We start from the raw sequence: 27,471 nt of genomic DNA on the forward strand, positions 1-27,471 counted from the left end.
GCAATGACACTCCCACTACAGGTGGAGGAAAGCAAGGCATACTGTTTCGGACTCTTCAGATTCTAGACACTAGACTCTTAGAGTTGACCAGTCCTGGAGTCCTGAACTCCCAGGACCCTGGAACATGTCTAGCGAGGGTCCAGAATCTAAGAAAAACTGAATCAGAATCTTGAGTTAAAAGGTGCCTTCAAGGGCATGGCACCTTGGGCTGCTGCAACAGTACCTCCCAGACGGCCTCCTGCCCCAGAGCCCCCAAGAGACAGCACATTTTTATGGATGCAAAGATTGTGGCGACATAAAATAAACACTTGGGTTTTAACTACAGCCACGCCCTGTCCATGAACACTGGGGGCTGGGCCTCTCACAAGCCTACTGCTCACCTGCCAGCCCCAAGGCGGGGGCTTGCCCTCTTGCCAGCCTGGATGGGTGTGTCTGGGGTGGTTGTGTGATCTGCCACCTCCCTCACATTCCACCCCCACCCCAGCCCTTCAGTGCCCTGCCTCCCTTTCCCGCTGGAGCCCAGCAGGTGAGGCAATGGGGACCAAGGGGCCGATAAGGAGAATGTCTTCAGCAGCCACAGGCCCAGGGAGCCAAGCGGATATTGATTTGGTCTATGGGAGCAAAGGGACCCATTAAATGTGTGGCTGTTAAATCGCTCTGCCTGAAGCCAGCCATCTCTGCGGGTGGGCGGGGGACCTAGCAGGCAGGCGGGGACAGACCAGGCCGTGGCTAACACCCTGGTGGTGGTGGTTTTAGACACCCTGGCTTTAATGTGCCAGCCCAGGACCTGAGGCAGCTTGGCTTGGACCTGTGCTGCCCTGGTGCCCACAGGTCCCCGAGTCCAGCCACATCCCACTTCTTGGCATCCTCCAAACAAACCTGTTGCCATGCCTCGCTTGTGCAAACCCTTCCCCTTCACCTCCTCTTCCATCTCTTAGAATCCTACTCAGTTTTCCAGACCCAGTGCAAATGGCACCTTCTCCATGAAGTCTTCCAGATTTTCCACTTCTTACCCTGCACACCCTGAAAGAAGTAGGCTTACTTTTCCCAAAGCTCCAAAGCCCCCAGGACTCTGCTTGTCTTTCAACCCCAGTCATCACTGCTATACTAACTAGGAGTTGTGGGCCCACTGAAGGGGGACACGTATGCTTCACCTCCTACTCCCCACATACAGAAGGGCCCTGGGAGTCCAGACACCCAGGTGATGGTGAATTTCTCAGCTCAGGAGGACAGGGCAGGAAAGTGTTGGCTGAGCTATACAGCCTGATGGCCAAGGGGATGGGGGCACCTGGACTGCGGTCTCCAGTCCCTGTGACAGATGTCAAGAACTGCTCAATCTTGGATTGCTCCTTCTGTCTCCTGTGTGAAGCACTGTCTGGCCACTCTACTGCCTCAGAGACAACGACGCACTCAGCCGGAGGCCACCTGCGTCCCTGGGATGCCATCATGGACTCGGAGCGAGGCAGTCTGGGGCATGAATCCCCACTCGGCCACTCACAGCTCTGTAACCTTGGGTCTGCTGCTTCTCTCTTTGGGCCTTGGTTTCTCATCAATAAAACAGATCCTGGGCTCTACTCTTCAGGATGAATGGTTGCAAGAATTAAACAAGACAACTGTGAGAGAGGCCCAGAGAGGGCCAGTGGCTGCCTGGAGTCACGCGGCAAGAGAGTGGAAAAGATGCCGGGGTTCCTGTTTCTCAGCCACAAACTCTCCCCCCACCCCCGCCTGCTTCCAGCCTCTCTCGAGTCGGGGTCCAGAGCTGAGGCCTGCGTCCTGCTGGAGGCCTGGTCTGTGTAGCCTGGCAGCTGCTCTCCACGACCTGGGGAACAGACCATGGGCCTGCTTGGGACTGGGCCTGGCCCCCACAGTTGTTCCTCTGGCCTGACCTGGCCTCCCCAGGGGGCCTTATCTGCTTATTCTCTCCTTTCCCACAAGCTAATCTCTCCCTCTTTTCAAGAGTTCCTGTTTCCTCTCTGCCGCCTTCGAGTCTCTCTCCCCAGGTCCCGTTTCTCCCACGTTTCTGGCCAGTCTCCCACGCTCGGTTCAGAAGCTTCCTCGAAATGGCTGGTACTACCATCTTTGGGGAGTTTCCATCTCTTCAGGGCTTTCTGGGCCTCACAGAGTCCAGTCTGGACTGCTGCCCTTACAAGGAGGAAGATGGAACATGGCCTGGGGCAGGGGTCAGGAATCCTGCCGGTGACAAGCATTCTGACACCAAAGATCGATCCCTGGGCCTTTTAAATTCTTTGAGTTGACTATTGGCCCAGGGGACCTCTACAGGGCTTCTGATGTAATGGTTTCAAGATTTTACTCCAAAAGTCCAAGGCACCAAGATTTTATTGTTCCAAATCTCTAAACACAATAAGCTCTGAGACACTAGAGCACTGAGGTTCTGGGATTCACACTGGAGGAGCCTCACCTAAGTGAGAGGGCTCAGCCTAGCTACATGCTTAGCACCCTGATCTGGCTGGGAAGAGCAGACCGGGCACCAGCTCTCCACCGCCCTCTGCTTGCCCAGCCCCTGACCAGCTGGAAAGGTGCAGGGCTTCATTGCAGGCCCAGGCACTGGCCAGCAGCAGGCACTTAAGGCCCACCAAGTAAGAGCCCAGCTGGTTCTCCTGTCTTGAGCCAGAAACAGCCTTCTGCTTCCACATTGCCCACCCTGCTTAGCTGGAGTGAGGACATGTGAGAAGGGGTTTGGTGTCATATACAGCTGGGCTCCTGGCCCCACACTCCTATGAATTGACTGGGAGATCTGAGCCAAGTGGCCATCCCTCTCAGAGCCTCATTTTTCTTACCTGTCAGATGATGATAATAATACCCACCTGGGGCCTGCCCTGAAGTTGACTTGGGACAACGTTTGAAATAGCACACAGTAAGTACACAATAAAGGGTAGCATTTATATTGTGATGACCACCTTTTCTGAGGGTCCTTCTGGGTCCTTGATCTGGTTTCCCCATTGGCTTATCCCAGTTAAGTTCCAAAGGACATCCCCAAATCCAACATTTTCAAGGTACATCCTCAGCTCTGAGTGTACCACCCCTGGATCCTGGGGCCACATCGGTGCATTGAGTTGGTCCCAGCTCATGAGGAGGCCCCAGACAGGTAGGGGAGGCAGATCCAGGCACAGTATAGACCTCCACAACACCTTGGCCCAGTGCAATTTCAGAGGGGAACACAGAGGCCATGGAACCCAGAGGAGACCTTTGACCCAGGCTGAGGGTGGTCAGGGAAGTCTTCCTGGAGGAGGGGGCCACTTACATGGGCCTTGAATGAAGAGTGGGTGGTGGCTGGCCATTGTGATCATGAGTGTGATGGCTGCTTTAAAGGTTCAAAGAGCCCAAGGGCACTGGGGAAGGCTTTGTGGAGATGGCTGTGAAGGTTGAGTGGGATTCCAACAGGAGAAATGACACTCCAGGCCTGCTGAAGAACAGCAGGTGCCCAGAAGCAGGCTGAGCAGGAGATGCCTGGGTAGTTGCAGGAACTGTGGCTGGAAGAGTCACTTGGGGCCTGAGGGAAGGACCTTATGTGCCAGGCCAGGGAACTGGGGGTTGATTTTGTGGGCCATGGGAAGCCAGTGAAGGCTATGGTGCAGGGCAGCCCTGGGCCTGAGAGAGCAAACACTCCAAGGGTTTGTTCCGTGGAGGCTGAGTTTTCTGCAGAGATGCTGGCGGGAGCCCCGCCCTGGGATGTCCTGCAACCCTACCACCAGCCGTCAGCCCTTTATCAGCCCTGTGACCACAGGAAAGGCCCTTCCCATCTCAGAATTTCCTCATCTGCAAAACAGATTGAGAGGAGACCAGAAGACTTATCTTGAAGTTCCTTCCAGCCTGTGATTGTGACTCAGGCCACCCCTGCTGCCACCTCAGCTGCACACTTTCAGGCAGGGACTTGGAGAATGGCCACATCTCTTCCCACCCTGTGATTGGTCCAGCCTCTGCGGGTGCATCCTTGCCATCCCACCCCATATGCCCACTTCATTTCACTGAATCCTGTCCAGGCTCCAAGCCTGTGCTCTGCCCGAACCATTTCAGGCCAGGTCATAGTGGGCTCTGGGGAAAGGAGAACCTCCCCTCAGTGTTAGTGTCTGTTCCCACGCACACAGAAATTCAGTTTATAACATTCTTTTATATGCTTTGTCTCATGTGGTCACCCACAGACAGACTAATACAGGTAGCTAATTGCTTCCATTTGGGGGGACCTACCACGGGCCAGTCCCCAGGATATTCTTCTCCTGCTCCTCAGTGGCATTGCCATGCCAGGAAGTGAAGCTGAAGCTCAGAAAGGGACAGTTTGTGTGCACTGGGACCCCGCCTTCACTTGGCCACGGCTAGGACCCCCGGCTTTCTCCCATCTCCCTGGCCATCACTTCTTAGTCTCTCTGCCTCTCGTCCTCTTCATCTCCCTGACTTCTGGAGCAGAAGTGCTCAGGCTCGGGCCTTGGGCCTCTTTGCTTTTCTATCCCACCCCTTAGTGCTGATGCCTGAGTATGCATTTCGGCTCTGGCCTCTCCCCAGAACTCCAGACTCAAACATCTGCCCATCTACTCAGTATTTCCACTTGGGACCGAATCAACATCACCATCTCCATGTGCCCAAGTCTGAACCCAGTCGTCTCTCCACCCTCATCTCAGCCTTCTTCCAAGTGCTCAGCCAATACCCTTCAGTCCTTCTCCATCATCCTTGCGCTCACACCCACAATCGTAAAGAGAACAAATCCTGATAGAACACCACAGGAATTCCTCTACTTCTCACCCACTGCAGCCAGCCTGGTCCAGGCAGGAGGCTGGGGGCCTTTCCCAACCACCAACCTTAATCTCCTCCACCCCTGTTTTACAAATGAAGTAACTGAGGCTTAGGGAGGGGACAAGGCTTCCCCACAGTCACAGATAGCCCACAGGGTTGGATGGACTCTGAGTCTGCATCCCCAGCTCCTGGGCTGGGTTTTCCCTTAAGCTAGCTTAGCTGTGTACGCCTGCATGTGAGTCCCTGAGGAACAAAGAATCTGCCAGCTGGGTTTATGTTTCAAGAGGTCTGTCCTCGCCCTTGACCAAGAGATCTTACAGGGAGATCAGGGCCAGATCCTACAGGGTGGGGGGAGTGTTGGGAGAGGCACATCAATCGGGAGCCGCCTTGCTGGAAACTGGAGAGCTCCCCGCCACCCCCCCACCCCCACCCTGCCCCAGCCCCAAGATCTTCTGAGCTCACTTGAGGAGGCCAGAGACTGCAGGGCGGTCTGGGGTTCTCTCAGCATTTATTTCATACAGCTGTTTAAAAAGCTTGTTTAAAATATAGATCATTATATATATATTTATATATATAATATATAAAGAGGAATTGAGGCAAGCCACCCCAAAGGAAAAGCTATGTTTTATAAATATTTCTGTAGCTCCCACATCCCAGAGGAAGAAAAAACAAAACAAAACAAAACAAAACAAAACAAAACATTTACAACCCAAGCTAGTGGTTCCATGTGGTGGGCCCAGCAGGCTGAACCTTAGGGGGTGGGGGTGGGGGGCGGTGTGGAGGTCTGGGCCTGCAGAACACTCTCGATGAGGGCAGGGAGACCTCCACACACACACCCCTTCTTCCCAGGAGGTTGGTGTCTCTGGCTTGAAAGGTCAAGTCCATACTAGTCTTGCCAAACCCATGCCCCTGGCTTCTTAGACCAGCCTGAAAGGCAGCAAGTGGGCACTCCAAGGCCTCAGGCTGCCAGGTTATTTTTAATCTTGTCAGTTTCCTTTGATGTCCCGGCCCTCCTGTTCCTGGTGGCTTCCAAGTGGAAGCACAAGCCGCTTCGCAGGCCTGGCATCTGGAATTCACAAGCAAACATCCACGGGGTGTCTCCAGGCCCCCTGGCTGGCCTCTGAGGGTCCCCAGGAGCTCCCACAGGGGCGGGGCAGGCCTCACTTGCAGACATAGCGCTCCACCGTGCGCTCGCACCTGCGGCAGGTGACGTAGCAGCACCAGTGGTACTTGCAGTGGCACCGCTCGACCACGCGGTCTGTATAGGGGTTGTAGCCGCGTCCACAGCACATGAGGTCACAGCTGTCGCTGCCGTGGGATGTCTTGTTGCATTGCCTGGGGAAAGGGGGAGATCAGTGAGTGCTTCTGTCACCTCCCGGCCCCACACTCCCCTCCAGGCAGCCCACGGCCTCCCCCACCAGGACTACAAACTCATTCCCCTTTGGGAGATGTCTTGGTCCTTGAGAATTTAAAATAATCCTCTTCCCCGAGGGTACGTCTCACTTTTCCCTATTATTTCTAATAGGCATTTGTCAAAATGATGGCGGTGTTTTATTTCTTGGAGATATCTTTTTTCTATTTCTTCCACTTCTAAATACTTGAAGGAGTCTCCAACCACTCTAATAATCTTATCTTCATATTTAATCTTGAATTACATTGTAACAAATGTAAAGATTATTTTTACTTTTAAAATCCCAGGATAAATCCTAAAACAGACAAAATGGCACTAGATGTGAGGCAAAGCGAGTGTCTGGCACACTGTTCATTAAGAGAGAGGGTCTGTCACCCATTTGCCCCCTATGTGCCAGGTGCTTCTCTCCAGTATTTTATCATATTGGAGGCATGCAGGGTCCTTGGGTCAGTGGAATTGTTATGCCCATTTTACAGATGGAGAGAGGTTCAGCAAAGGGCAGAGACCTATTCAAGTCTCACAGGAGTCTGTAGATGAGCAGAGCTTAAGCTCAAGGGTCTTGAAACCAAGTCCAGTTCATGCTGTCCCTACCCAAAAGGTCAGAGAACTCAGAGCTGCCAGGGGCTACATTTCTTCCAGAATCACTCGTGCAAGAAAAGAAGATATAGAACGTCTCTATATCTAAATATCCTTCTTTTGCCACCAGCTCTTATGTCAAATGAAGAAGTATCTGTGTAGGTTGGCAGCTCCTCTAGCTGGGCTCAGGTTAGACAGGGATGTTGTCATGGGGACAAAGCTCATTTACATCCAACCCCCTGTACTCCCAAATTCTCTAACCTAGCAAAGCTCACGTTTCCCCTCCTCAAGGAACCCTTCCTTGATGTCTAGGCCAGGTCAGGGCCTCTCTGGGCTCCCCTTACTTCTAAGTTTCCCTCTGCCACAATCTAAGCACTCAATGTCTCTTTCTCTCCCCCGGGCCTCATGTAATGGGTGTGAGGAGTGTCTGTGGTTTTAAGCTACTGAGATATTGGGGCTGTTTGTTATTGCAGAGAAAGCTGACCAATACAGATGTCTGCAAAGGCCCGTTCCCCAGAGGAATGGCTGAAAGCTGAGCATGGCAGAAAACCTTGGGGTGGGGCAGGGAGAAGGAGCATTCCGAGAAAGCAAGGAAGGCCCCTGGTGCTGTGGGATGGGGCATCCTTGTCAGTAGTTTGTCATAGGGGCGGAGTGGGGGCAGCTGAGAAAGAAGAGGCCTGGGACAGGAGACTGCCCTTAATGAGCCCTTACCGTGGGACTGACACCACCTAGCACAGGGGAGCTGCTTGGTAAGTGTAATCAGAGATAACTCACCAACACTCTGAAGTGTGTGATATTGACTCCATTGCACAGAAGATGAGACTGAGCCTCAGACAAGTGAAGGGATTTGCTCGAGTTCTCACAGCTAAGGAGCTGCGGAGTCAGGGTGCAAACTCTCCTTTCCCAACACACACACACACACACACACACACACACACACACAGTGCCTGCCCCCCTCGCCAAATGCCAGAGACCCTCTCTTTGTCTGCATTTTCAATGGGCTTCCCCAGCCCCTCTGAGGTTCTAAATTCTCCTCCCCCATCCCATCCTCATCACACCCATCCTGGCTCCCTCAACCCAGACTCTCACTCCTTCCTGTCTCCCTGGCCTGACCCGGTTCCATCTTCACTCTGCTCGACCCCCTCAATCTGGACTCCAGATGGGAGCCTAGGCCTCCTTGTGGAGCCTGCTGCCCTGGCCTGTGAAGACAGAGCCCCCTGAACTAGCCCCCCTCTCCTGGAGACAGGAACATGGGCTGCGGAGGAAGCAAATGCTGGCTGGGCACCAACTATGTGCCAAACACATTCTCAGACACCCTCTCTCTGGTTCAATATTCTTTTAACCCCGCAAAACACTCATTTTGTGGAATGCTATTAGGGGCTCCTTAATAAAAGAGTTCCACAGCCAAACACCTCTGGGAAACACAGCTTAGACAGATCCTTTACTGTGGGATTCCTCAGAGCCTTTAATATGTACTCATGCCTTGTGAATCACCAGAGAATTTCCCAAACGTATATGATTGCAGAACTATCTCTATTATAGCTACTCTGGACTGGCTTCCTCCAGAACCATCTCTGTGAAATGCTGCTCCTCTGAATCCCCACCAGCCCTGATAGCACACAGTAGGTCTGCAGTTGTTACTGGCTCCCTCCCTCTCCCTTGTCCTGAGCCAGCTTCAGCAGCCATGATGGGGCCATCTGTAGGGATCCCTGCCTTGGCTCTGAAACTGTGGGGAGAGAGTTAGGGCCCAGAAGGTGGGTGCACGCATGTCAGGAGACATGGGAGTACTGTCTCTCCACAGAATGTAGGCAGACCTCGCTTTCCCGCCGCCCCTCTAAAATGTGGTTGCCCTAATCCTGCCTCCACTCTGTGCAGACATTCTGTGTCGCTGTGGGCTAGTTGATGCCCCCACCACCCCTTGTGCCTCACTCAGGTCCTCATTTGTCCGATAAGCAGGTTATATAACATTTATCTCTCACTTTCACTTGACATTTACTGAGACCTAGTTTATGTTGGGCAACTTCTTTCCAAGCCCCTGTCCCCCGCTGTCTCTTCCCATCTGTCTCCCCAACTAGAGGGAAGGTGGAATGGGGGCCTCCCAGCAGCCTCCATTCTCAAGGGGCCCCTGTCTGGGTGAGATGTACAGCAGCCATTTCCAGAAGCTCTGCCAGGGGTCCCTTAAACCTTGGCACCTCCTCTCGGCATTCCTGGGGCCACCTCCTTTGACTGGGCAGAGACTCCGTGCCCCAAATGCCAACTGAGGCCTGACAGCATGCCTGGCCCTGAGCTGGGATGAGGCATGTGCAACACAGCTGACCCTTACCTGTCTTGCGTCCCATGGGAGCCCACCTTCTCATTCTTCATGCAGAAGTCGGGTGAGCTCTGCAGATAGACAAGCTCTGAGTCCTTCACGGGTCGGATGTCCAGGTCCTTGGGCACCAGGTGCTTGCGGGTGCCCATGGGTCGGTGCACTACCTTGGTGGCCGACAGGTAGCGGGTCTTGAGGTCAGCAGCCACATCTCGAAGCTCCTGTAGCCCCTTCCAGCAGGTGCGGATGGAGCAGGAGCCAGATACCCCGTGGCATTTACACTTCATTTCCAGGGAAGCACGCAGAGCCTGCGGACAGGAGAGGGCATTGGGCTGGGCGGCCAGGGTTTCCTCCCTGGCCTGCCCCGGGATCCTGTGTCCCACCCCCGCAAATCCCCCATATCAGTGCTGGGTGCTCTCAGGAAGTCATTACCCACTCAGGCTTCAAGTAACGGGGTTTTCTGCTCTAAAGTTGGGGGGTATCGTAGGTCCTCAGCTCCCCCTCCAACTTGGGGGGCAGCTGGGAGGGGCAGAAAGAGAGTGGCATCTGCAGGATAACGAATGCCGTTTATATACCTACTGTATACCAAGTGTTCTAACACGTAATATGGCTTAATCAGAACTACAGCCCTTCACAGGAGGTCTCTATTTCCTCATTGTAAAGAGAAGAAACGAAGGCTCATATAGGCTAAATCTCAGGCCCAGTGTTGCATGGCCGGGCAATCTTGGAGCTGAGACTTGAACGCAGGTCTGAGAGTGATTCCAAAAGCCATGCCTTTAATTAGTCTGTGCTTTTTCTTTCACACAAAACTGGGGCTCACTAAGTGCTTGCTGGAAAGAAGAGGGGAGGGAAGGAGTGTGGAGGGAAGGAAGAAAAGGCAGGAGGCGAGCGCATGAGGGGGTGTTCCCTGGCCTGGCTGGCCTTCCCCTTCCACTGCCCGCCTGCCAGGGGACCCTCAGCAAGCCTCTTCACTCAGCGCCTCTGTCTTCCTATGTGCAGAGCAAACGCATAATTGCCACCTTGCACAGCCATTGTAAGGTTTCAGTGAGATGACATATATGAAAGGATTTGATGAACTATAAAAGTTAAATCAATACTAGTTTTGAAAAGTCAGTCTAAGTAATAATTTGGTGGAGCAGGGAGGCTTGGGCTTTGAGGCTTGGGGAGACTCTAGTCCTGGCTTCGGAAGTGACTCCATCCCACCACCTTCCCTGGGCCTCAGTTTCCCCATGTGTACTTGAGGGGCATGAGTTATATCTTTTCAGTTCTGCTGTGTAACCCCCACTTCTTTGCACACAAGACTCGGTTCTCTGTGTCCAGGGCAGCCCTCCTGCCTGCCCTGTGCAGTCAGCCGTGAGACTTAGACCCCCGGGCCTACCTCCTGCATCAAAAAGATGGGGAAACTGAGGCACATAGAAGGCAGAGACTTGCCCAAAATCACTTGGTGATTTAGTGAGGGTGTTGGCCAAGGTCTCAGGGCCCCTTCTCTCTCACTTGTGCCAGGAAACGGGGAATGAGGGAGTCCATTCAAGTGTAAAATCTAGAATGGTCTCAGTGAAGCCTATGGGAGAGAGCTCAGGAATGAAGCAAACACAGCTGCAGGGCACGGTCAGCCTCCCGAAGGTGGGGAGGTACTTTTGAGTCCCCAAAGAAAGGTGAGCTATGTTCAGTTCCTCAGCTCAGCTGTGTGCCGCACTGAACCCATTGTATCCTAGAGGCCATTTACCCATCACGGGCCCTCTGCTCGGGGGAGGGGGACTGCTCCCTCTTGCCGATGCCCCAAGAAGCCCAGCTCCTTGGCATCAGGACCCCGGGGACAAGTCCAGGGTGCTCCTAGGCCGAGAACCCTGTTTGGACTTGAGGCGATGGCCGTGTCCCGGGCAGCACGAGGCTTGGGCCTGGCCATGGGTGGGAGTGCGGTCGGGGCCTTGGACTGGGGGCTGGGTGAAGGGCCCCCACTCAGTTTCCTGGGGTGGGGGGTGGCAGGACCTCAGGGTTGGGAGGCTGGAGTCCTGGGTCCCGGGTCAGGCTCTGCTACAGACACGCAGTGTGACTTGGCCTCAGTTTCCCCAAATGTCCAAAGATGGCCTGAACATCCTAGAATCCTTATGTGAGGGACACCAGTGAGAGAGAAAGGTGAGGACATGGAAACCTCTGGACTTGGTGTCCCGCAGACCTGGGCTCCATCAAGCCCTGTGTCCTTGGTTAATACACCTTAGCAATTTCTGCCTCACTTGGTGCCTCTGTAAAATTGGTCTCACAAGGCTGCAGGGAGGAGGTCATGAGAAGCCATCTGTAGCCGACACCGTTCTCCATCTGTAAGAAGGGGTAGCAGTACCTCTTCACAGGCGGTTTATGGACCACAGGAGAGAAAAGTCATCCAGCACCCAGCACAGTGTCTGGCACACAGATCAGTATAAAGTTTTTTATTTTTTTTAACTTTCAAAAAATAAAAAGGTCCATTCATTCGCTCACCCAAACTTTTGTGGAATGAGGTGAGGAATTAAGAAAAAATTGCTAACAGATGTTGAGGGAAAGTGTGTTTTGGAGGGTGGGGTGGGTTTTGGAGCCAGGAGGGGTCCCCATTAGATCCCAGGAGATGACTCCTTAGACTAAGGCTCTGGTGCCCCACAGCGCTCCCCATGCCACCTCCACCTTGGCCCGGAGCCCCAGAGGTCGAGCCTGAGAAACGCAGCCGATGGGGATTCGAGAGCACCAAACCTTCCATGTGATAGACGGGAACGACCAAGGCCAGAGAAGAAGTGACTTGCATACAGAGCCCAGTACCAGAGCCAAGGTAGAAACTCAGAGCTCCTAACCCCTAACTCAGTGCTGCTTCTTCTCTGCCAACATTCTCCAACCCAAATCCCAGTGGAACCCCTGGAGGAGGAGGAGCCAGGCAAGCCCCAAGTGGCTAGAGAGGGAAGAGCGGGGAGAATGTTAGTGTGAGTGCATCAGGGCCCATTCCACTGCCCTCCACCCCCTCCATCGGGGCACACTGGGTGGCCTTTTCTGGCCTACTGGCACAAGCACAACCATCTGGGGTGGGTGGGGTGGGTGGTTACCTGTCTCCCCACTTCACTGTTGTGTAGACGCATCAGTTTATTGGCTTGGGATCCTGTTTTTTTCACCTTCATAGGAGCATCGGAAAACTTGGCCCCCATGAGGAGCCCGTAGCTGAGGTTGTCCGCACATCCTCCCCAGCGGTTCCCGGGCCCGGGTGGCTCACCTGGGACAGGGCCGCAGGAGCAGCCAGGCAGGTCGCCGGAGGTGCAGGCCCGGGCGATGGCGTGGCTGATGGCGGCTGCCGACAGCGCATACACGAAGGCGGACTCCCGGGTCCCTGTGGGGAGGCATGAGGTCAGCCAGGGTGGGGTGACCCAGGGATAGCACCCAACCCAGGCCTGAGGGCCTCCTCCTTGGCCCCTACCTGCTTCTGTGAGGTCAGGTGGGGATGGGCTGCAAGCAGGGTGGAGCAGGTGGAGGACAGCACTAGGGCCATTAATCTGTCCCCTCACATTCTCCCATAAATGCACGCGTGCGCGCGCACACACACTCACAAAGGCCTGCAGAGTCCTACACATGCACAGGCACTCCCTCAGTCCCACATACTCTCAATCCCATATCTCCCCCTGCCTGCCCCACACTCAGTGTTAGGGGCTGCTTTAGAGAAATGGAGGCCCAGTCCCTCAGCTCAGCAAAGCACTCATGACCTGATGGGCAGGACAAGTGTGCGAAGAGCCTGCTGTGGGTTGAAATGTTTCCCCCTAAAAGACCTGCTCAAGTCCTCATTCCTGGTACCTGTGAATGTGACCTTATTTAGAAATAGGGTCTTTTGCAGGTCTAATTGAGCTCAGGTCATACTGGATCAAGGTGGGCCCTAATTCAATAACCTTAGAAGAAGAAGGAGTTTTGGATTCAGAGACACATAGAAGGAGAAGGCCATGTGACAGAGGCAGAGACTGAGATGATATAGCTCTAAGCCAAGGAACACTGAGAACCACCAGCCACCACCAGAAGCTAAGAAGAGGCCAGGAAGATACTCCCCTAGAGCTTTCAGAGGAGCACTAACTTGCCAACACCTAGGTCTCGAACATCCAGCTTCCAGAACTGTGAGGCAATAGACTTCTGCTGTTTGAACCTCCCATCCCCTGTTTGTGGTGCTTTGTTACAGCCACCCTAGCAAACTCACACAGAGCACAATGTGTCTTGGCTATGAGGTGTCCTTGCCTTGGGTTCAAGCCCTGGCTCCATCTCTTACCTAGCAAGTCACATCTCTTACCTCTTAAGCCTCAATTTCCTTAACTGTAGAATGGGGAAGATGATACCTACCTAAAAGGCTATCTCTGGAGTTCAAATAATTCAAGAAGGAAGGAAGCTTTGTTAAGTGCTGTACAAACATTAGCCGTTATGTGCAGGGGAGAGATTCGATTTATCAGGGAATTTCTGCTCATCAAAAGCCTTTCTGTTGCACACATGACCCCCAAATCCACCCTAGGAGCCACCTTCTCCAGGCAGTCTTCTCCAAAGATATTCTTTGTCTTTACATCATTCCGCATCTTTCAACAACTTTAATTGGCCCACTTTAGAATTACCTGCAAACACCAGTATGTCCCTGGCATCATTCATTCCTCCATTCATGCATTAGGGCATTTGTGCATTTGTGCTTATTCAGGCTCTCCTGCACTGGTATATTCACTTACTATATTTTTATTCATTCAGCAATTCATGCCTAAATGTTCAGATCTATGATTAATTCATCCACCTCTCCATCCATCCATGCCTATGACCCTCTGTGTATCCATCCATCAACCATTCACTCATCCACCCATTATATATCCATTCATCCACCCCTGAATTCATCCACCTATCTAAACATACATACGTTTATGCCTGAACTCATCCATCCCTACCCACATGCATTCCACAGCCCCTAGTAGCCCCACTGGCTCTCTACCTCTCTCCAGGTCAAGCAGGTAGTTGGGGGCAAGTTCGATGGAGGAGCAGTTCCAGCGCATGTCCGCGAAGGCCTTGCGACAGGCCTTCATGACCTCACGGGCGGCGTGCACGACGGTATGCATTAGTTCCAGGTTGCTGCGGCACAGCTGCACCTGCGCAGACACCAGGCCCTCCAGCTGCTTGCAGTGCTGCGTCTGGTTCAGCGCCAGGGCTGCCGGCGTCTTGGACAGCGCCCTGCACACAGCCGAAAGGCAACAATGATGAAGGAAAGACAGAGCATGTGAGGGGCCGCATAACCTCAACCCTCCAGGCCCCAGCTGCTCCTCAACTGGCCAGTAGCTGTTGCTGGAAGGAGCCAGGAAACCGAGAGGCAAAGCACCATCCCCCTCATCTGCTTCTCTGTGACCTAGGGCACATCACTGTCCATCTCTGGGCCTCAGGCCCTCATTCATAACATAGGATCCTGACCTCCATCCGACCTAAGCTTTATTATAATTCTACTAACAATAAACAATTTTGCAGTTAACAAGGTACTCACATCCATTGTCTTTATTTAGTTCTCACAAAGCTGTGAATTACTTTTCAATCAACATTTATTCAACACTGAGTACCTACTAAGTGCCAGACATTGTTAAGTGCTAGATTACTGTAATTATAGTAATAGGTTATAGTTAATTGAACACTTACTATATGCATAATGTAAGTTAGGAGTCTCCTATCATTGCTTCATTTAATTATTAAACTCATTTATTAAGCTATAAAGTCCTACATACGTGCGAGGGATTTTTATTAAAGAGCCATTCATTTTCTGATAAATCAGAAATAGCCATTAACTTGCCATGTGATCTTAGTAAATCACCATCTCTCCCTGGACCTCAGTGTGCATACCTATAAATGTATTTCCCAGAATGGGTTCCAGCGAAACACTCTGAAAAAAGAGATCCGTGGTCAAGCACATTTGGGGAACATGATATACTACAAATCCCCTTGGAGAATCATGATGTACATTCATATTTTAAAGCCCTGAGAAATGTACCAGCAAAGCAACAGGCTTGGTTTTGCTTAACTCTTAGTCTGCTGAGCACGAAGCCGTTTGAGGAACACTGACCTCATCCGTGCTTTGGGAAATGCTGGCCTGGGGGCTCTCTATGGACCCTGGCGATGCTATAGGACTTAAGAGGTTCCCAGATCCTGGCCCAGAGCACTGGGATTCCAAGACTTGAGGAGCAGGGGTCCATCCCGGATCTGTCTTTTTCCCTAGGCCTTCTCTGAGGAACACACTGCATCAGGCAGCACCTCCTCTAAGTGCAGGCTAGAGAGACCACAGCCTTAAAGAGTTCCATATAGACTTACCCCTGCCCCAGGGTAAGCTGACCCTCAGCCACCCAGGGGAGACCCTGGAGGGAGAGGGGGTAAAAAGAGGCCAATCTGAAGCTACGAGTGCTACGTGCCCACAGCAGTCCTCACTCAGGGTTGGGGCTCAGCCCTGGCAAGGCTGAGATCCTAGAACCCCTGAACTGAGACCCTGAGGGAGGCAGCCTGGTGCCAGAGAACAGCACAGGCCTGGGTAGACTGGTGGCTCTGTCCTCCCCTTGTGACTCTGCGCAAGTCACTTAACCTCTCCTCTCCCAGCAACTTCCCAGCATTATCTGAGGGATTAACTCAGACAATGTGCATCTCTTCTCTGCCTGGGGTTGACACGCCATGGTCAGCGCTCAGCTCTATTACTGCCTTAGTGATCTTTTCCTACTTGTGGGCTGCCTTATACTCTCACTTACTCGAGGCCCAAGGGCTGCCACCTGACATTTAAGGTCCCTCAGAACCCGGCTCCTTGCCTTCTCCAACCTCTCATCCTTGTCCCCCATGTGTCCTAACACCCGGCCACGCAAGACTCCTGGCTTCTCTGACAGGGACTATCATACCATCACGCCTTTGCCCAGGCTTTTCCTGACACCAGGAATGCCTTTCCCCCTGCTCCTGTACCTAAATGAATAAATTAACTTTATCTGCTTGTGGAAGACATATGTACTAAGCACCAACTCTTCTCAGAAGCATTTGGTAATGAACATGACACAGAACCCTTTCTCAAGGAGCCCCTAGACTAATGGCAGCACAAACCTATCAACAGTTAAAAGGCAGGGACCCAGATGTTCCAGCTCATGGGCTGGGCCAGGGAAGAGCACAGGCTTTGGGCACCACCTGCATTACCTAGGTAAATTACCCAACCTCTCCGGACCTCATGTTCCTCATCTGTTATAAGAAAATGATAATATCTACTTCAAAAGGTGATGGTAAGACTTAAATTATACAATGAGTGCAAAGCATTTGGAACATGCAGGATCCTTAAGCAGGATCCCCTTGGTTGTTGTCCGGTGAATCTTGGACCAGTGGGAATAAAAGACCTGGATTCTAGCTCAAGCTCTGCCCTCTATATGCTGAGCGATTTGGGGAAATAGCTGCCCCTCTCTGAGCATTGACTACAACGGGGCTCCTAGAGGTCTCGTAGGGGCTGAATGAGATAATATGTGCTATGTTTAGTACTAATAGGTTAGTTTGCTTCCGCTTGCCTCTCATTCTCTGCCAGGCCCCACCCATCCTACAGCTCCAAAGCACAGAAATCTTCCAGGGGCCCAGGAAGCAGACCCAGGGTAATGGCATGACCTGGTGTCCACAGTTGGGGCAGCACAACCCAGGCTCTCTGACATCGATGTGGCTGTCCTGTGCAGTCTTCCCTCACTGCGAACCCTAGCACATCCCCACTCCCCCAAACCATGAGCAGGGAAATGTCTGGTGTACCTGGATGCCAGCGTCTAGCATGCAGAGCAGACCTCAGGCATGCTTTCTTGACCTGAACTGAACAGTCTGTCCCAACCTGGCCTTTTGAGCCACTGAGGCCCGCCTACACCGGGACACCTCAGGGAACGTATGATCTGACTTCCTGCCGCCTGTACTGGGTGAGGTGTCACCACGTAGAGGCAGAGGCCACCCCTCAGTTGTGACCTTCTCCACTTCCACCCAGCAGGCACTGTCCACATGTGCAGCCCCACATGGACACAACACTCCCCAGTTTGCAGAGCCTCTCACATCAGGCCTCACCCCCTTCTCACGATGCTCAGAGTGAGCCTCCTCCGTGCAAAGGAGGACACTGAGGCCCTGCCGTGCCTGGGTGCTCTGCCTCCTCCTGACACCATCCTCCTGCAGACCTGGCCTCCCCTTCCCAGGTCCCCGCTCTGCTGGGCTGGGGGCCGTCCACACTCAGCCTGTGTCCTGAGCCTGCTCTGCCCCTCATCTCACCCAGCTCTCTTCCTCTCTGAGACATTTTTTCTGTCTCACAACAGGAAGGACTACATGAGATACACCAGAAAATCCTGGGTGTGGTACCGGGCACACAGCGGGCACTCGGGTGGTGAGGGCTGCTTCCCTCCCAGGTCTTCTCCCTGCTCTCCTGCTCAAGCCAAGAAATGGGGTAACAGGAGCCAAGCCTTTCCTGGGGACCTCACTTCAGGCAATTCCTGAGTGCCCGGTGCTGCAGAGCCCAGGGAGGGGAGCTCTGTGATCCTGGTCCCTGAGGACCCTGGGCCACGCTGGGTCTCAGCCTGTCCACCTCTGAAGTCATCCAGGACCCGCCTCCCCAGCTGGCAGTGAGAGCAGGTGCTATGAAGGAAACCACAGTGAGGGTGCTCCCAGATGAGGCTCAGACAGTACAGGTGGGTGGAGGACAAATAGGAAGAGTCCTGGAGGCCCCTGACGGGCCCAGGGTGGACACCAAAGGAGCTGCTGGAGAGACCGGCTGGGACAGAGAGGCCTGCTCGGTGTGGAGGGGGCGACCCGCCTATAGGAGTGTGCAGGCTGGGAGACCCAGAGGCGGGAGGCAGCGGATTCCACTCCTGAGGAGGGCCATGCGGTCATCTGGTAATTAGTGGTAATGACCGTATCTAACTAAGTCCCCCTTGGGGAGGTAATCAAGGATTAGGGCAGGAGGCGGGGGAGTTACCCGTCTGGACATCTCCACCGGCTTGCCTCACTGCAGCAGGCCCCTAATTGAAAACATTTTGGTTTATCTGGAGGTGGGGGCACGGGGGAGAGGGTGGAAGAGAGGACAGGAGGGAATAGAGAGTTCACAGGCAAGGCCTGTGCCAAGGGTGCTGCTGGAGTGGCTGAGGTCTCTCCATTTGGGAGTCATGGGTTCTCCTGGGGGGCAGAGACCTAGGTTTCAGCTCCAGCTCAGCTGTTCACCCGAAATGCCACCTAAGGCAAGTCACTGCCCCTTGCCAAGCCTCAGTTTCCCCACCCCATTGTGTAAGTGGGGACACTGAGGCTCAGAGAAGGGCGGGGCTTGCCCAGACCTGTACATAGCCAATCAGAGGCAGAGCCAAGCTAGAACCAAGGCCTCGCAGATGCCAGGCTAGGGCTCTTTCACTCCCATTTTCGAGATGAGGAAACAGGCTCAGAGCCTATAGTAACTGATTTGCCTGAGGCCTGGCTCATGGCTAGTGAACTGGCAGAGCTCAAGTGAGGACCCAGGCTTCCCAACTCCAGTCCTGTGCTCTTTCCACCCACTCTGCAGCAGCTCTGTCCCTTGTGGGGACTCCTGGGACTCTTCCTCGAGAGGCACAGTCCCTAGTGAGCAGCAGGCTTGGGGCTGCTTTTACGGGCCCTCCCAGCCATCCCATGCCTTTTCCCTCATTGACAACCCAAGAGGTTCACCCTCCCCTCCGCCCCCGCCCTGGGCAGCCAGAGAAGGAGGTGGACAGCCCACCTGGGTCCCTCACCACTTGCTGGTCTGAGAGCCTCCCAGCACATGACTTGGGTGGGAGGTGAGGTAGGGGAAGGACTCCCATATTATTTCTGGTCAGCTGCTTTCGAGGGCAGCCAGGCTCTGTCCTCCTCTCCCTTACTTTCCGTCCCACCAGGAAACTCAGGCCAAGTCCTAGGTCCCCAACTGGTGGGCATTCTAGGTCACCAAATCACATCTGGTTTCAGTTCCTATGTCAAATACTTCTTTCATCTTCAGCTCGCTTTTTAAATTCCAGGGCAGTAGGACCTCTAGGATGATCCAAGGACAGATGAGTCTCCTGGATGAGTCCCCAGCCTCCCACCAGCACTGTACACTTCTCTGGTCCCAACTCTCCTGTGGCTCCCTGTAACCAACAGGCCACAGAACCAGACAGCCTAACTCCAAATCCTGCCTTTGCTGCCTACCAGCTGTGACATCCTGTTAGTTAGAGACACCCTGTTAATTCCTCTTCTGTTTAATGGGGGTGATAGCAGGGCACACCTCACAGGGTAGGTGGGAGATTTAAATGAAGCAATATACACAAAGCACTTAAAATTGTGCCTGGCATGTAGCAAGAACATATAGAGTTGGCCCTTGAACAAGTCAGGGGTTAGAGGCACCAATGCCCCTGGTCCCATGTAGTCAAAAACTCACATTAAACTTTTGACTCCCCCAAAACTTAATTTGTCCTTCAGTATCCATGGAGGATTGGTTTCAGGACCCCTGAGGATAACAAAATCCATGGATGCTCAAATGCCCTATATAAAATGGCATCAATCAATGCATACAGTTGACTCTGCATATCTTTGGACCTCCAAGCATGGATAGAAAACAGTGCAAGTATTTAATGAAAAACATCCACATATAAGTGGACCCGGCAGTTCAAACCCATGTTGTTCAAGGGTCAACTGTTCACTACCACACACACACACACACACACACTACGCCTGCAACACACACACACCTGTTATTCTCAAACTCCACTTTTTCTCCTGCTTCCCTCTCTATCTTCAGCTACAGCAAGAGTTTAACCACTAACAAAAGGTTTGGCTTCATGAAGCCAGTCTGCCTGAGTTCTGAAGCCACAGCCACCATTAATTACCTGTGTGACCTTGGGTCAGTTACTTAACCTCTCTGTACCTTCATTTCCTCAAATGTAAAATGGTAGTGATAAGAATATCACCTACCTCATAGGAGTATTATCAAAACGAAATGACTAAAGCTCTTGGAACAGTGTCTGGCATTTTCTAGTAGGCTCCTGTAATTCATGGTTTCTGTTTCCCCACATACACTGTCCTGCCTCTATGCTTTTGTGCCAGCCCCAGCTGTTCCTCCTGCTTAGGGTGCCTGCTTTGCATTCCACCCTTAATCATCAAAATCTTACCTATCCTTCAAAGCCCAGCCCAAAGTCACCTCTCCTAGGTGGGAGTAACTGCTCTTCCTCTGGGCTCCCACGCTCCCTCTCCAAGGACACAGCCCAAAGTCCACTCTGTTTTTTATACATGTGCACCTCTCCCCAGAGGCTAGGAGCTTCTTTAAGGCAGACACTGAATTGTACCCATTTGGGGGCAGCCTGAGCTATGCAGTGGGGACGGCATGGATATTGGGCTTAGCTAGCCAGCCACATGCCAGCTTGGGGGCTTGTGCATATCACACTTCTTGGAGCCTCGGAGCCTCGGCATTCGCACTGTAGCGCAGGAAGGATAGCAGCGCCCCCACAATGGTCTAGGAGCAAGCCCAGTTCTCGGCCTGATGCTCCTTTGCTCGTTAGCAAATCCTTTCCCTTTCTGGACGCTGGTTTCCTTCTCTGTAAAATGGTGGTGGTGGGCAAGGAAGGCTTGGACTCCCTGGTCAGAAGTTTCCATGAGCTGGGACAGGGCAAGGTACCAGCAGAAGAAGGTGGATGATTTCTTACAAAACTAATGAGGAGTGGCTGAGCCCAGGCTTCTCCTTATAAACAAAAAATGCAGGAAGATGGGGTTCCCCTATTGGATCACCGATTAATCGATAACTCAGCCCCAGAAGGGGCAGGGCCGGTGACCTCGAGACTGTTTGCTGGTGGCCTGGTCCCTATCGCAGCTCAGTCTTCCAGCTTATCCATGAACCTCCCCCAGAGGCCCTCCCTAGCCCCCATAATCTGTCCCCTGCCTGTGTTATCTGCACGGCTTCCCACCCCCAACCCCGAACTCCAGACTGTGTCCTGTCCTGGACTTTCCCACCACTCAGGGAGTTCCTCCATGCCAAGTGCCCTCCTTCTTGCTGTCCCCACCTGCCCCCCTGAGCCTCCTCAGGCCTAGCCTAGGGGCGCTGCCCCAGAAAAATATCCCCAGGGTTTCCAGTGTGTGCCCCCTCACCAGGTGGTCTCCCCTCCTCTGGGCCCCCACAGAACCACTCTGGTCTCTTCAGGGCGCTTGGAGTTATTTACGGCCTGAGCTTATCTTTTCCAGTCCGGAGGGCGGCTCCTCCAGGAAAGGGCTGGGTTTGACTCCTCTCTCTCTCTGCTTGCAGGGCCCACAGTCCTACACAGAGCAGGCGCTCCCTTCTGCTGGATGGAAGGGTGCTCTCTCTCCTACCTACCCCTCCATCATCTCTATCTAAAGGAATACCCTTCACATGTGCAAAGCATCTGGCAATTTATGTGGTGCTTTCAAGAGCCACTTCTCATCTGATCTGAGTGACTTACAGACACTGACCCTCCTTTGACAGAGGAGGACACAGAGGCTCCCAGAGACTATGGGACACTTCCTCAAAGTCACCCAGGTGGAAGGGTCGGGACTGTTTGAAGACCTCCAGCTAGGGTCAGAAGACTGACAAGGAAAGGGAACAGCAGGACCCTGTGCAGGGTGCAGACTCTCTTGACTGTGCCCCTTGCTCACGCTATCCTTTTCCATCTGCCCTTGGGGGCGTTTTGCGCAACTCTCAGCTGCACAGGACAATTTTGTCGACCTCCAGGCCCTGTCTCGCTCCTGCTTTGAAACCCTCCGGGAGGTAAGAACAATATTTTACAGAGGAAGAAAAAAAGACGATTAAGAAGAGTGACTTGCCCCGGCCTCGAAGCCAACTTCTGCTCCCAGGATTGGGGCGCGCTCGCCCCATCCAGGGGACCCATTAACGCTCCCCGCCGCCCCCGCTGCCCATCCCGGGGCCCAACTGAGTAGACTCGGGGTCCCTACTTACAGCCACTTGATGCCATAGCACACGCCGGTCTGGAGCACCAGGGCGAAGAGAAGCGCCTCGTAGACCTGCGGCCGCGCCCTCATAGTCGCGCGGCGGGCGCGCACGGGGGTCGCACCCTGGAGGAGCCGCGCCAAGTGCCGCCGCGCTCACGGCCACCGCCGCTCGTCTTCGCGCTGGTCGCCTGCAGTTGGAAAGAGCAGAGGCGGCGGGTTAAGGCGGCGCGCAGGGCGTGGGCCGCGGCGGGGATGGGGGGGCGTTTTATTCAAATTACGAAGGGGGGTCGGGGCCCGGAGAGGCCGAGCTCGCGGCAGGCGTCGCCTCCCGCCCTGCTCAGCCCGGGACGCGGCCGGCGTCTGGCTCAAATTAGGTGCCGCCGAAGCGCGGCGGAGGGCGTGTCCACCTCGCACGGCCCCTAGCCCGGCGGTTCCTTTGTGCCACTTGGGCTGGGACCCAGGCTGCCGGCAGGAGGGGGAGGGAGCGACAGGACCAGAGACACCGGAGAGACCTGGCAGAGAGACAGAGAGAGAAGAGGCCGAGGCTGAAAGACACTGAGCAGAAGGAGAAGCCGGGATAGACACACGGAACTCTGCAAGGACAAAAAGGAGAGGGCGGAGGGGGTCGTGGCGGAGGGCGCCGGCGGGCCAGAGGAGGAGTGGATTTGGGGCCCAGAATCTGGCTTCTTATCTATGCGATAGTAATTATTATATTATGGCCCTGGTGATTTTCCTTCCCCACTGGGCCTCAGTTGACCCCCTCTGTAAACTGTGGACACAACTGTGATTCGAACTGTAATAAAGAACTTTCATCTAACAGGATCGCATTTGCTCCTCACAGCAACCCTGCGAGATAGGTACTACCACTGCACTCATCTCACAGCCAGGAAGACTAAGGTCCAGGGATGTGAAATGGGATTGTTCAGCCAGTGAGCGCCTGGTGTTCTACTACCACGTCTATTCTGGTGTCCGGTGACATCACGGACCAGGAGAAGACAAGGACATGGGGACTTGCTCTGGGAATCAGTTTCTCAGTCTGTAAAGGGGAGGATAAGAAATGGGATGGCAAAGGTCTTTGTATTGTGAGGGCTGTTCAGGATGCCAGGTCTCCTAGTCCCACTCAAGCTGTCTCCCTTCCGAGGGTCGGGTGGTGCTCTGGCTGGGGCGGGGGACGGGGCGGCAGCCTGGCCTTGACTGAGCAGGGACGCTCACCGAGCCTGCGCGATGCCGCCTCCGGCCGCCAGGCGGCGTCCTGGGGCCGCAGAGCAGCCGCTACCCCTCCCTCTCGCAAGCCTCAGAACCACTTTCTCCGGCTTTTCTCTTTCTCTCTCTCTTTTTTTTTTTCTCTCTTCATTCTCGCCTCATTAACTCCCTTTCCAGCTTCTCCCAAATTTACCAACACCTGGCGTTTGCCTAGAGTCATTCACAGCCCCAGCCTTTCTCCCCTGGGGAGAAGCAGAGACAAAGGGATTCCTTTCTAAAAGATTTGGGGGGTTTGAAAAAGGAGGCGTCTGCCTTAGTGCAGGCGCTCGAGTGAAAAGGGGGCGCTCTCAGTTGGCTGTGTGAGCTTGGGCAAGCCCTCCACCACCCAGAGCCTCAGTTTCCCCCTCTGTAAAAACAAGGTACTGGACTTCGCCACGCATCTCCCGGAGGTCTTTCCAGACTCCTAGAAGTCTGCGGGTCTTTGAGCTCCCCTCTGCCTGTTTCCACTATTCCGAATACCTGTGCAGTGTGTGCAAGTACGTGTATGCCTTAAACGCGCACGCACGCAGATTGAAACCCCACTGTTTTCTGGAGCCTTCCAGCATGACCCAGAGGAAGGCAAGGAGAAACCCCTGAATTACATTTATTGTCTCCTTCTCATAGTCTCCCGCTAGACGTCTAGCACAGGCGTTGGCTACAAATATGCGAGTCAAGGCTGGGGGTCTCAACGGGATTCTCAGTGTAACTCCCACCCAGCCTGTATCCAAACCCTTTGTCTTACTAGCCCCGAAAGTTTTACCACACTCGCGAACGAGAAAAATATCGGCTGGATGTGGAGAGGAGGGGAGATGATCAAACCTCCAGTCACTGTCTCTCTTCGCTGTCTCTCCCACACCCCTCCCAAAATGTGGGCTTCCCTCACACACACCCCCAACGCGCTCAGCATTCCAGGCTGAGAAAGGTGAAGGGGCTGCACCCAGAGGGAGGAGATCGCAGACTCACAGCGAGGGACCTGTGTCCAGCCCAACTTGCCCGGAGAGAGGAGGGGCCGCCCGGGTCGCACAGCGCCGGGAGACCCAGGCCTCCAGCTACTCCTGCTCTTTCCGAGCTGCCCTGGTGGTCCCGGGTTTCTCCTTCCGCCTCTCCAGCACGTCACTGGGGGAGGCACTGCCTGACCTGGGCCTCTGGGTTCTGACGTATTATTCCTGTCCGGTATAAGAGCTTCCACGACAGCCGCGCCGGCCTCTGGGTCACCCTCAGCCTGTGCCGGGTGGGTCAGGGCGCACTCGCCTCCTGGAGCCCCCGATCCGCCAGGGGGCGCTAAGTCGGGGTTCGAGGTAGAATCGGCAGATGCCTCTGATGCCGTGGGACTTTGGGCAAGTCCCCTTCTCTTCCTGAGCCCCAGTGTCCCTGTCTGGGGATGGGATAAGGTGCAGTTTAAGTGCCCTCTCAGTTCTGATCGTCTTATAAGACATTAACTTGCCGTGGACAGTCCCGAACTTCCCGAACCCTTGCTTCAGGCCGGGCGCTGAGCCTCCCTTGATGCCAAGAGCATGGTGGGCCCGCGTCTAAGCGTAGTGTCTTTGGAGAGATAAGCGGTCCCTTTCCAACCCCGCTGGGGATAAGGTCCAAGGTACACCGCTTGCCCTGGGCGAGAGAAGGGACCGCCTGGGCTGAACACACGCTGGGCACGGGGGCGCAGCAGCAGCCCCGCTCCCACAGGTGGTTATAAGGCTTGGGCTCTGGAAGTCCCTGGAAACCCAGCTGCTAGAGAGGCCGGAGGGGCCTGGCCTCCCCTCCCCTACGCGATTGAGCCCGCACCACGCGCGGGAGCAGGGTGTCCACTCTTCGCGTAAAGTCAGCGCTGGCCGGGCCTGAAGCCTACTGCCCTGCAGCTCGCAGAGCTAACACCGCAAGCCGGTGACGCCCAGCAACCGCTTCAAGGTTACCTGCGACACGGAGCGAGGCCAGCCCCGCAACCTCGGGCTTTGACCCAAGAGGCTCGAGTCTTGCTAGATGTGTCTGCTCCTCTGAGAATGATGCGCCCGGTTGCCCGCGGAGACGGGTTATTTTGGAAGTGGGAAGGGTGGGGTGGGGGAACTCGGGGTACCTCCGACTATCCTTCTGAGCCCGACCCTGGGAGCCTAAGGACCGTGAGGGTCACAGAGGCACCTCAGCCCCGAGAGGTGGGGGGTGCGGGGCTTGTACTCGAGCTCAGCCAGATGTTCGGGGTGGCTCCAGATGTGCCTCGCGGCAGGGACAGGACTCTCCTCCTCCCCACCCCCAGCCCGGATCTCAGGTCTGTAAACAAACTCTCGGCTCTCCCCGCTCCCTGCCGCTTCTGGAAGCCGGTCTCAAAGGGAGACTTGGCCCCCACCCTCTAATGCGGTATGAGCTGCCGTGGTTCTCTGCCTTCTGCCACCCTCTCCCACCCCACCACACATTCTCTGCAGCAGGATCCAAATCCCCCACCCCCGGGATGGCTCGGGCATGACCTCATTCGCAGGCCGACTGGGAGGGAGGGGTTCTGATGGGGGGAACAGGGCCGGAAAGTCTCGCGGCGAGCTGCAGGAACCGCACAGCCCACTTCCCAAACTCATCCGCGGAAAGCCCGCGTCTCCAGACCCTGCAGCAGAGTTCCGTAAGAGGAATTCCTCGGAGTGCCGCGGAGGAGACGCGTGCAGGAGGGCTTAGTTTGCTTACGGGGGAGTAGGTGCCCAACGGGGTCCTGCGGTAATCCTCGGACTCGGGCGCTCTCCCTCTCCCCCCGCCGCCCTAGCTGGTTCCTGCTGAGCACCCGCCAGCTGCCTGCCGTCGCTGCTCACCTTCTGGGGCGCTCGCCCTCCAGGCGCGCCCTGAGTTCTTCGCTGCTCTGGCCCGCGGGGTAGCGGGGAGCGCGGCCCCCAGCGGACCCCAGCGCTCTCGGAGCTGGGGAGGCGGCGAGGGCTCCCTCTTAACAAAGTGACGAGAGAAACACGCCCGGGATCCTGGCAGGCGGCGGCCGGCCGGGGTCCCGCGGGGACTCTGGAGAGGACTCAGGCTGCTCTCGGCTTTTTGGGGGCTCCTAGGGCCTGAGACTGCCTGCGTCCCCCAGCTCTCCTCCCGGCCGGGCACAGTCTGAGGCGCGGGCCGTCCAAACTGCTTTATAAGGCGCGGGCAGCCTCTTTGATCCGCCCACGTCAGCGCGCCGAAGCCCCATCGAGCCTCTCCCGCCGCGAGCGGGGGCCGGGGGCGGGGTCCCCGTGGATGCCACAGACCCGTGGTGCCAGCAGTTCAGAGGACTCCGCACCCTGTTCATTTACAAGAAGAGGACTTAGTAACTATAGCTAGTGTTCATGAAGCATGCCGGCTGCGAGCCTACTGCGGGCCTGCTCTGCGTGGGGCCCAGGTAGGTCGGTTTCTAAACTTCGCAGCAAGCTGGTCAGGGGACCTTAACCCGTCTTGTTTCACAGAAGAGGAAGCCAAGGCTCAGAGGAAAGCCCCACTTAGGTCCCATCTGGACCCCGGTGGGCATCACTAAGTGTTCGTCCTGCCGCTCGAGAGCTGCGCCGGCGTCTCACTCTGTCCTTCGCGGGGTCATCTTTCACCGCCTCTGGTTCCGGTAACTGGAAAAAGGATCAACCATTCTGAGCTCCCTTTAGAGAAAGGAGGCGCAAGGGCTCTGCTCTGGGAAGCACGCCGTAAACTTTAGTAACAGGAAAGCAGGCGTCCCAACCGCTGGCTGGGATGACTGTTGGGGAGTCTTCTGGCCTCCTTGCCCCTGATCCCCAAGAGTCCACCAGCAGAGGACTGGGTTTCAAAAACTAAAGGGGACTGCAGAAGAGCTTCCTGCAGCCGCTGCGTTGGCCTGGGGCAGGCGCTGTATTTCTGCGGCAACTTCCCTGGGACTGGTTGGGCAAGTGCGCATCCTCCTAAGACCCCACCTTGGCCTTCCTGGCCGGGCTACACCTCCCTCCCCCTTTTCTAACTGCTGGGTCAGGCTGAGGTTTCCATGGCTACCATCTTCTCCCCACCTCAGGGGCCTCAATCCCGAGGATAATCTAGCTCATTAGTAGAAGGAGAAACATTCTTAGTGGAAAGGGGTTTGTCTCAGGTCCCCCAAAACGCCTGGTATTCTTTTCCTCAATTTTTGCAGCTACCCATGAAGTGCCACTCATAGGCTGCCCCAACCTTGCTACAGGTACCTCCACAACAATATACACATCTGTACCCACCGAGCCCACTGCACTCTCAGCCATACAAGTACCCGCTACACAGGGACAGCCAGTCCCCCTTGCACACAGGGCTGGAACATATCACCCCATAAATGGTCACAAACACA

At 54.8% G+C, this 27,471-nt stretch overlaps 1 protein-coding gene across 3 annotated transcripts; it reads right to left on the reverse strand.

Moving 5' to 3' along the window:
- Positions 1 to 5,237: 5,237 nt before the first annotated feature.
- On the reverse strand, positions 5,238 to 26,275 carry WNT11 (Wnt family member 11). Of its 3 annotated transcripts, none has more exons than XM_039848089.1 (6): positions 25,976 to 26,275; positions 21,955 to 22,135; positions 13,999 to 14,234; positions 12,107 to 12,384; positions 9,057 to 9,349; positions 5,238 to 6,081 (listed from the first exon to the last, which is right to left on the reverse strand). In XM_039848089.1, the coding sequence occupies exons 2-6, from the start codon at positions 22,035 to 22,037 to the stop codon at positions 5,907 to 5,909; spliced, it is 1,065 nt and encodes a 354-aa protein (XP_039704023.1). In that variant the 5' UTR covers positions 22,038 to 22,135; positions 25,976 to 26,275; the 3' UTR covers positions 5,238 to 5,906. The 3 variants fall into 3 exon arrangements, with proteins under 3 accessions (XP_039704023.1, XP_039704022.1, XP_039704021.1); XM_039848088.1 differs by lacking the exon at positions 25,976 to 26,275 and adding an exon at positions 24,153 to 24,897; XM_039848087.1 differs by lacking the exon at positions 25,976 to 26,275 and having other exon boundaries at positions 21,955 to 22,380.
- Positions 26,276 to 27,471: the final 1,196 nt, after the last annotated feature.

Source organism: Pteropus medius, unplaced genomic scaffold (assembly GCF_902729225.1).
Source record: "Pteropus medius unplaced genomic scaffold, Ma_sr-lr_union100, whole genome shotgun sequence".
In the NCBI taxonomy this organism is placed as follows: domain Eukaryota; kingdom Metazoa; phylum Chordata; class Mammalia; order Chiroptera; family Pteropodidae; genus Pteropus; species Pteropus medius.

What these genes read in the sequence shown, in the direction of transcription:
- WNT11 (XM_039848089.1), bottom strand. Translation starts at nt 22,037, where the DNA reads ATGAGGGCGCGGCCGCAGGTCTACGAGGCGCTTCTCTTCGCCCTGGTG. An exon ending in TGCTATGGCATCAAGTGGCT is followed by an intron (nt 14,235 to 21,954) that starts GTAAGTAGGGAC and finishes GGCTGTGTGCAG; the next exon opens with GGCGCTGTCCAAGACGCCGG. An exon ending in CCTGCTTGACCTGGAGAGAG is followed by an intron (nt 12,385 to 13,998) that starts GTAGAGAGCCAG and finishes GCCTCCCCACAG; the next exon opens with GGACCCGGGAGTCCGCCTTC.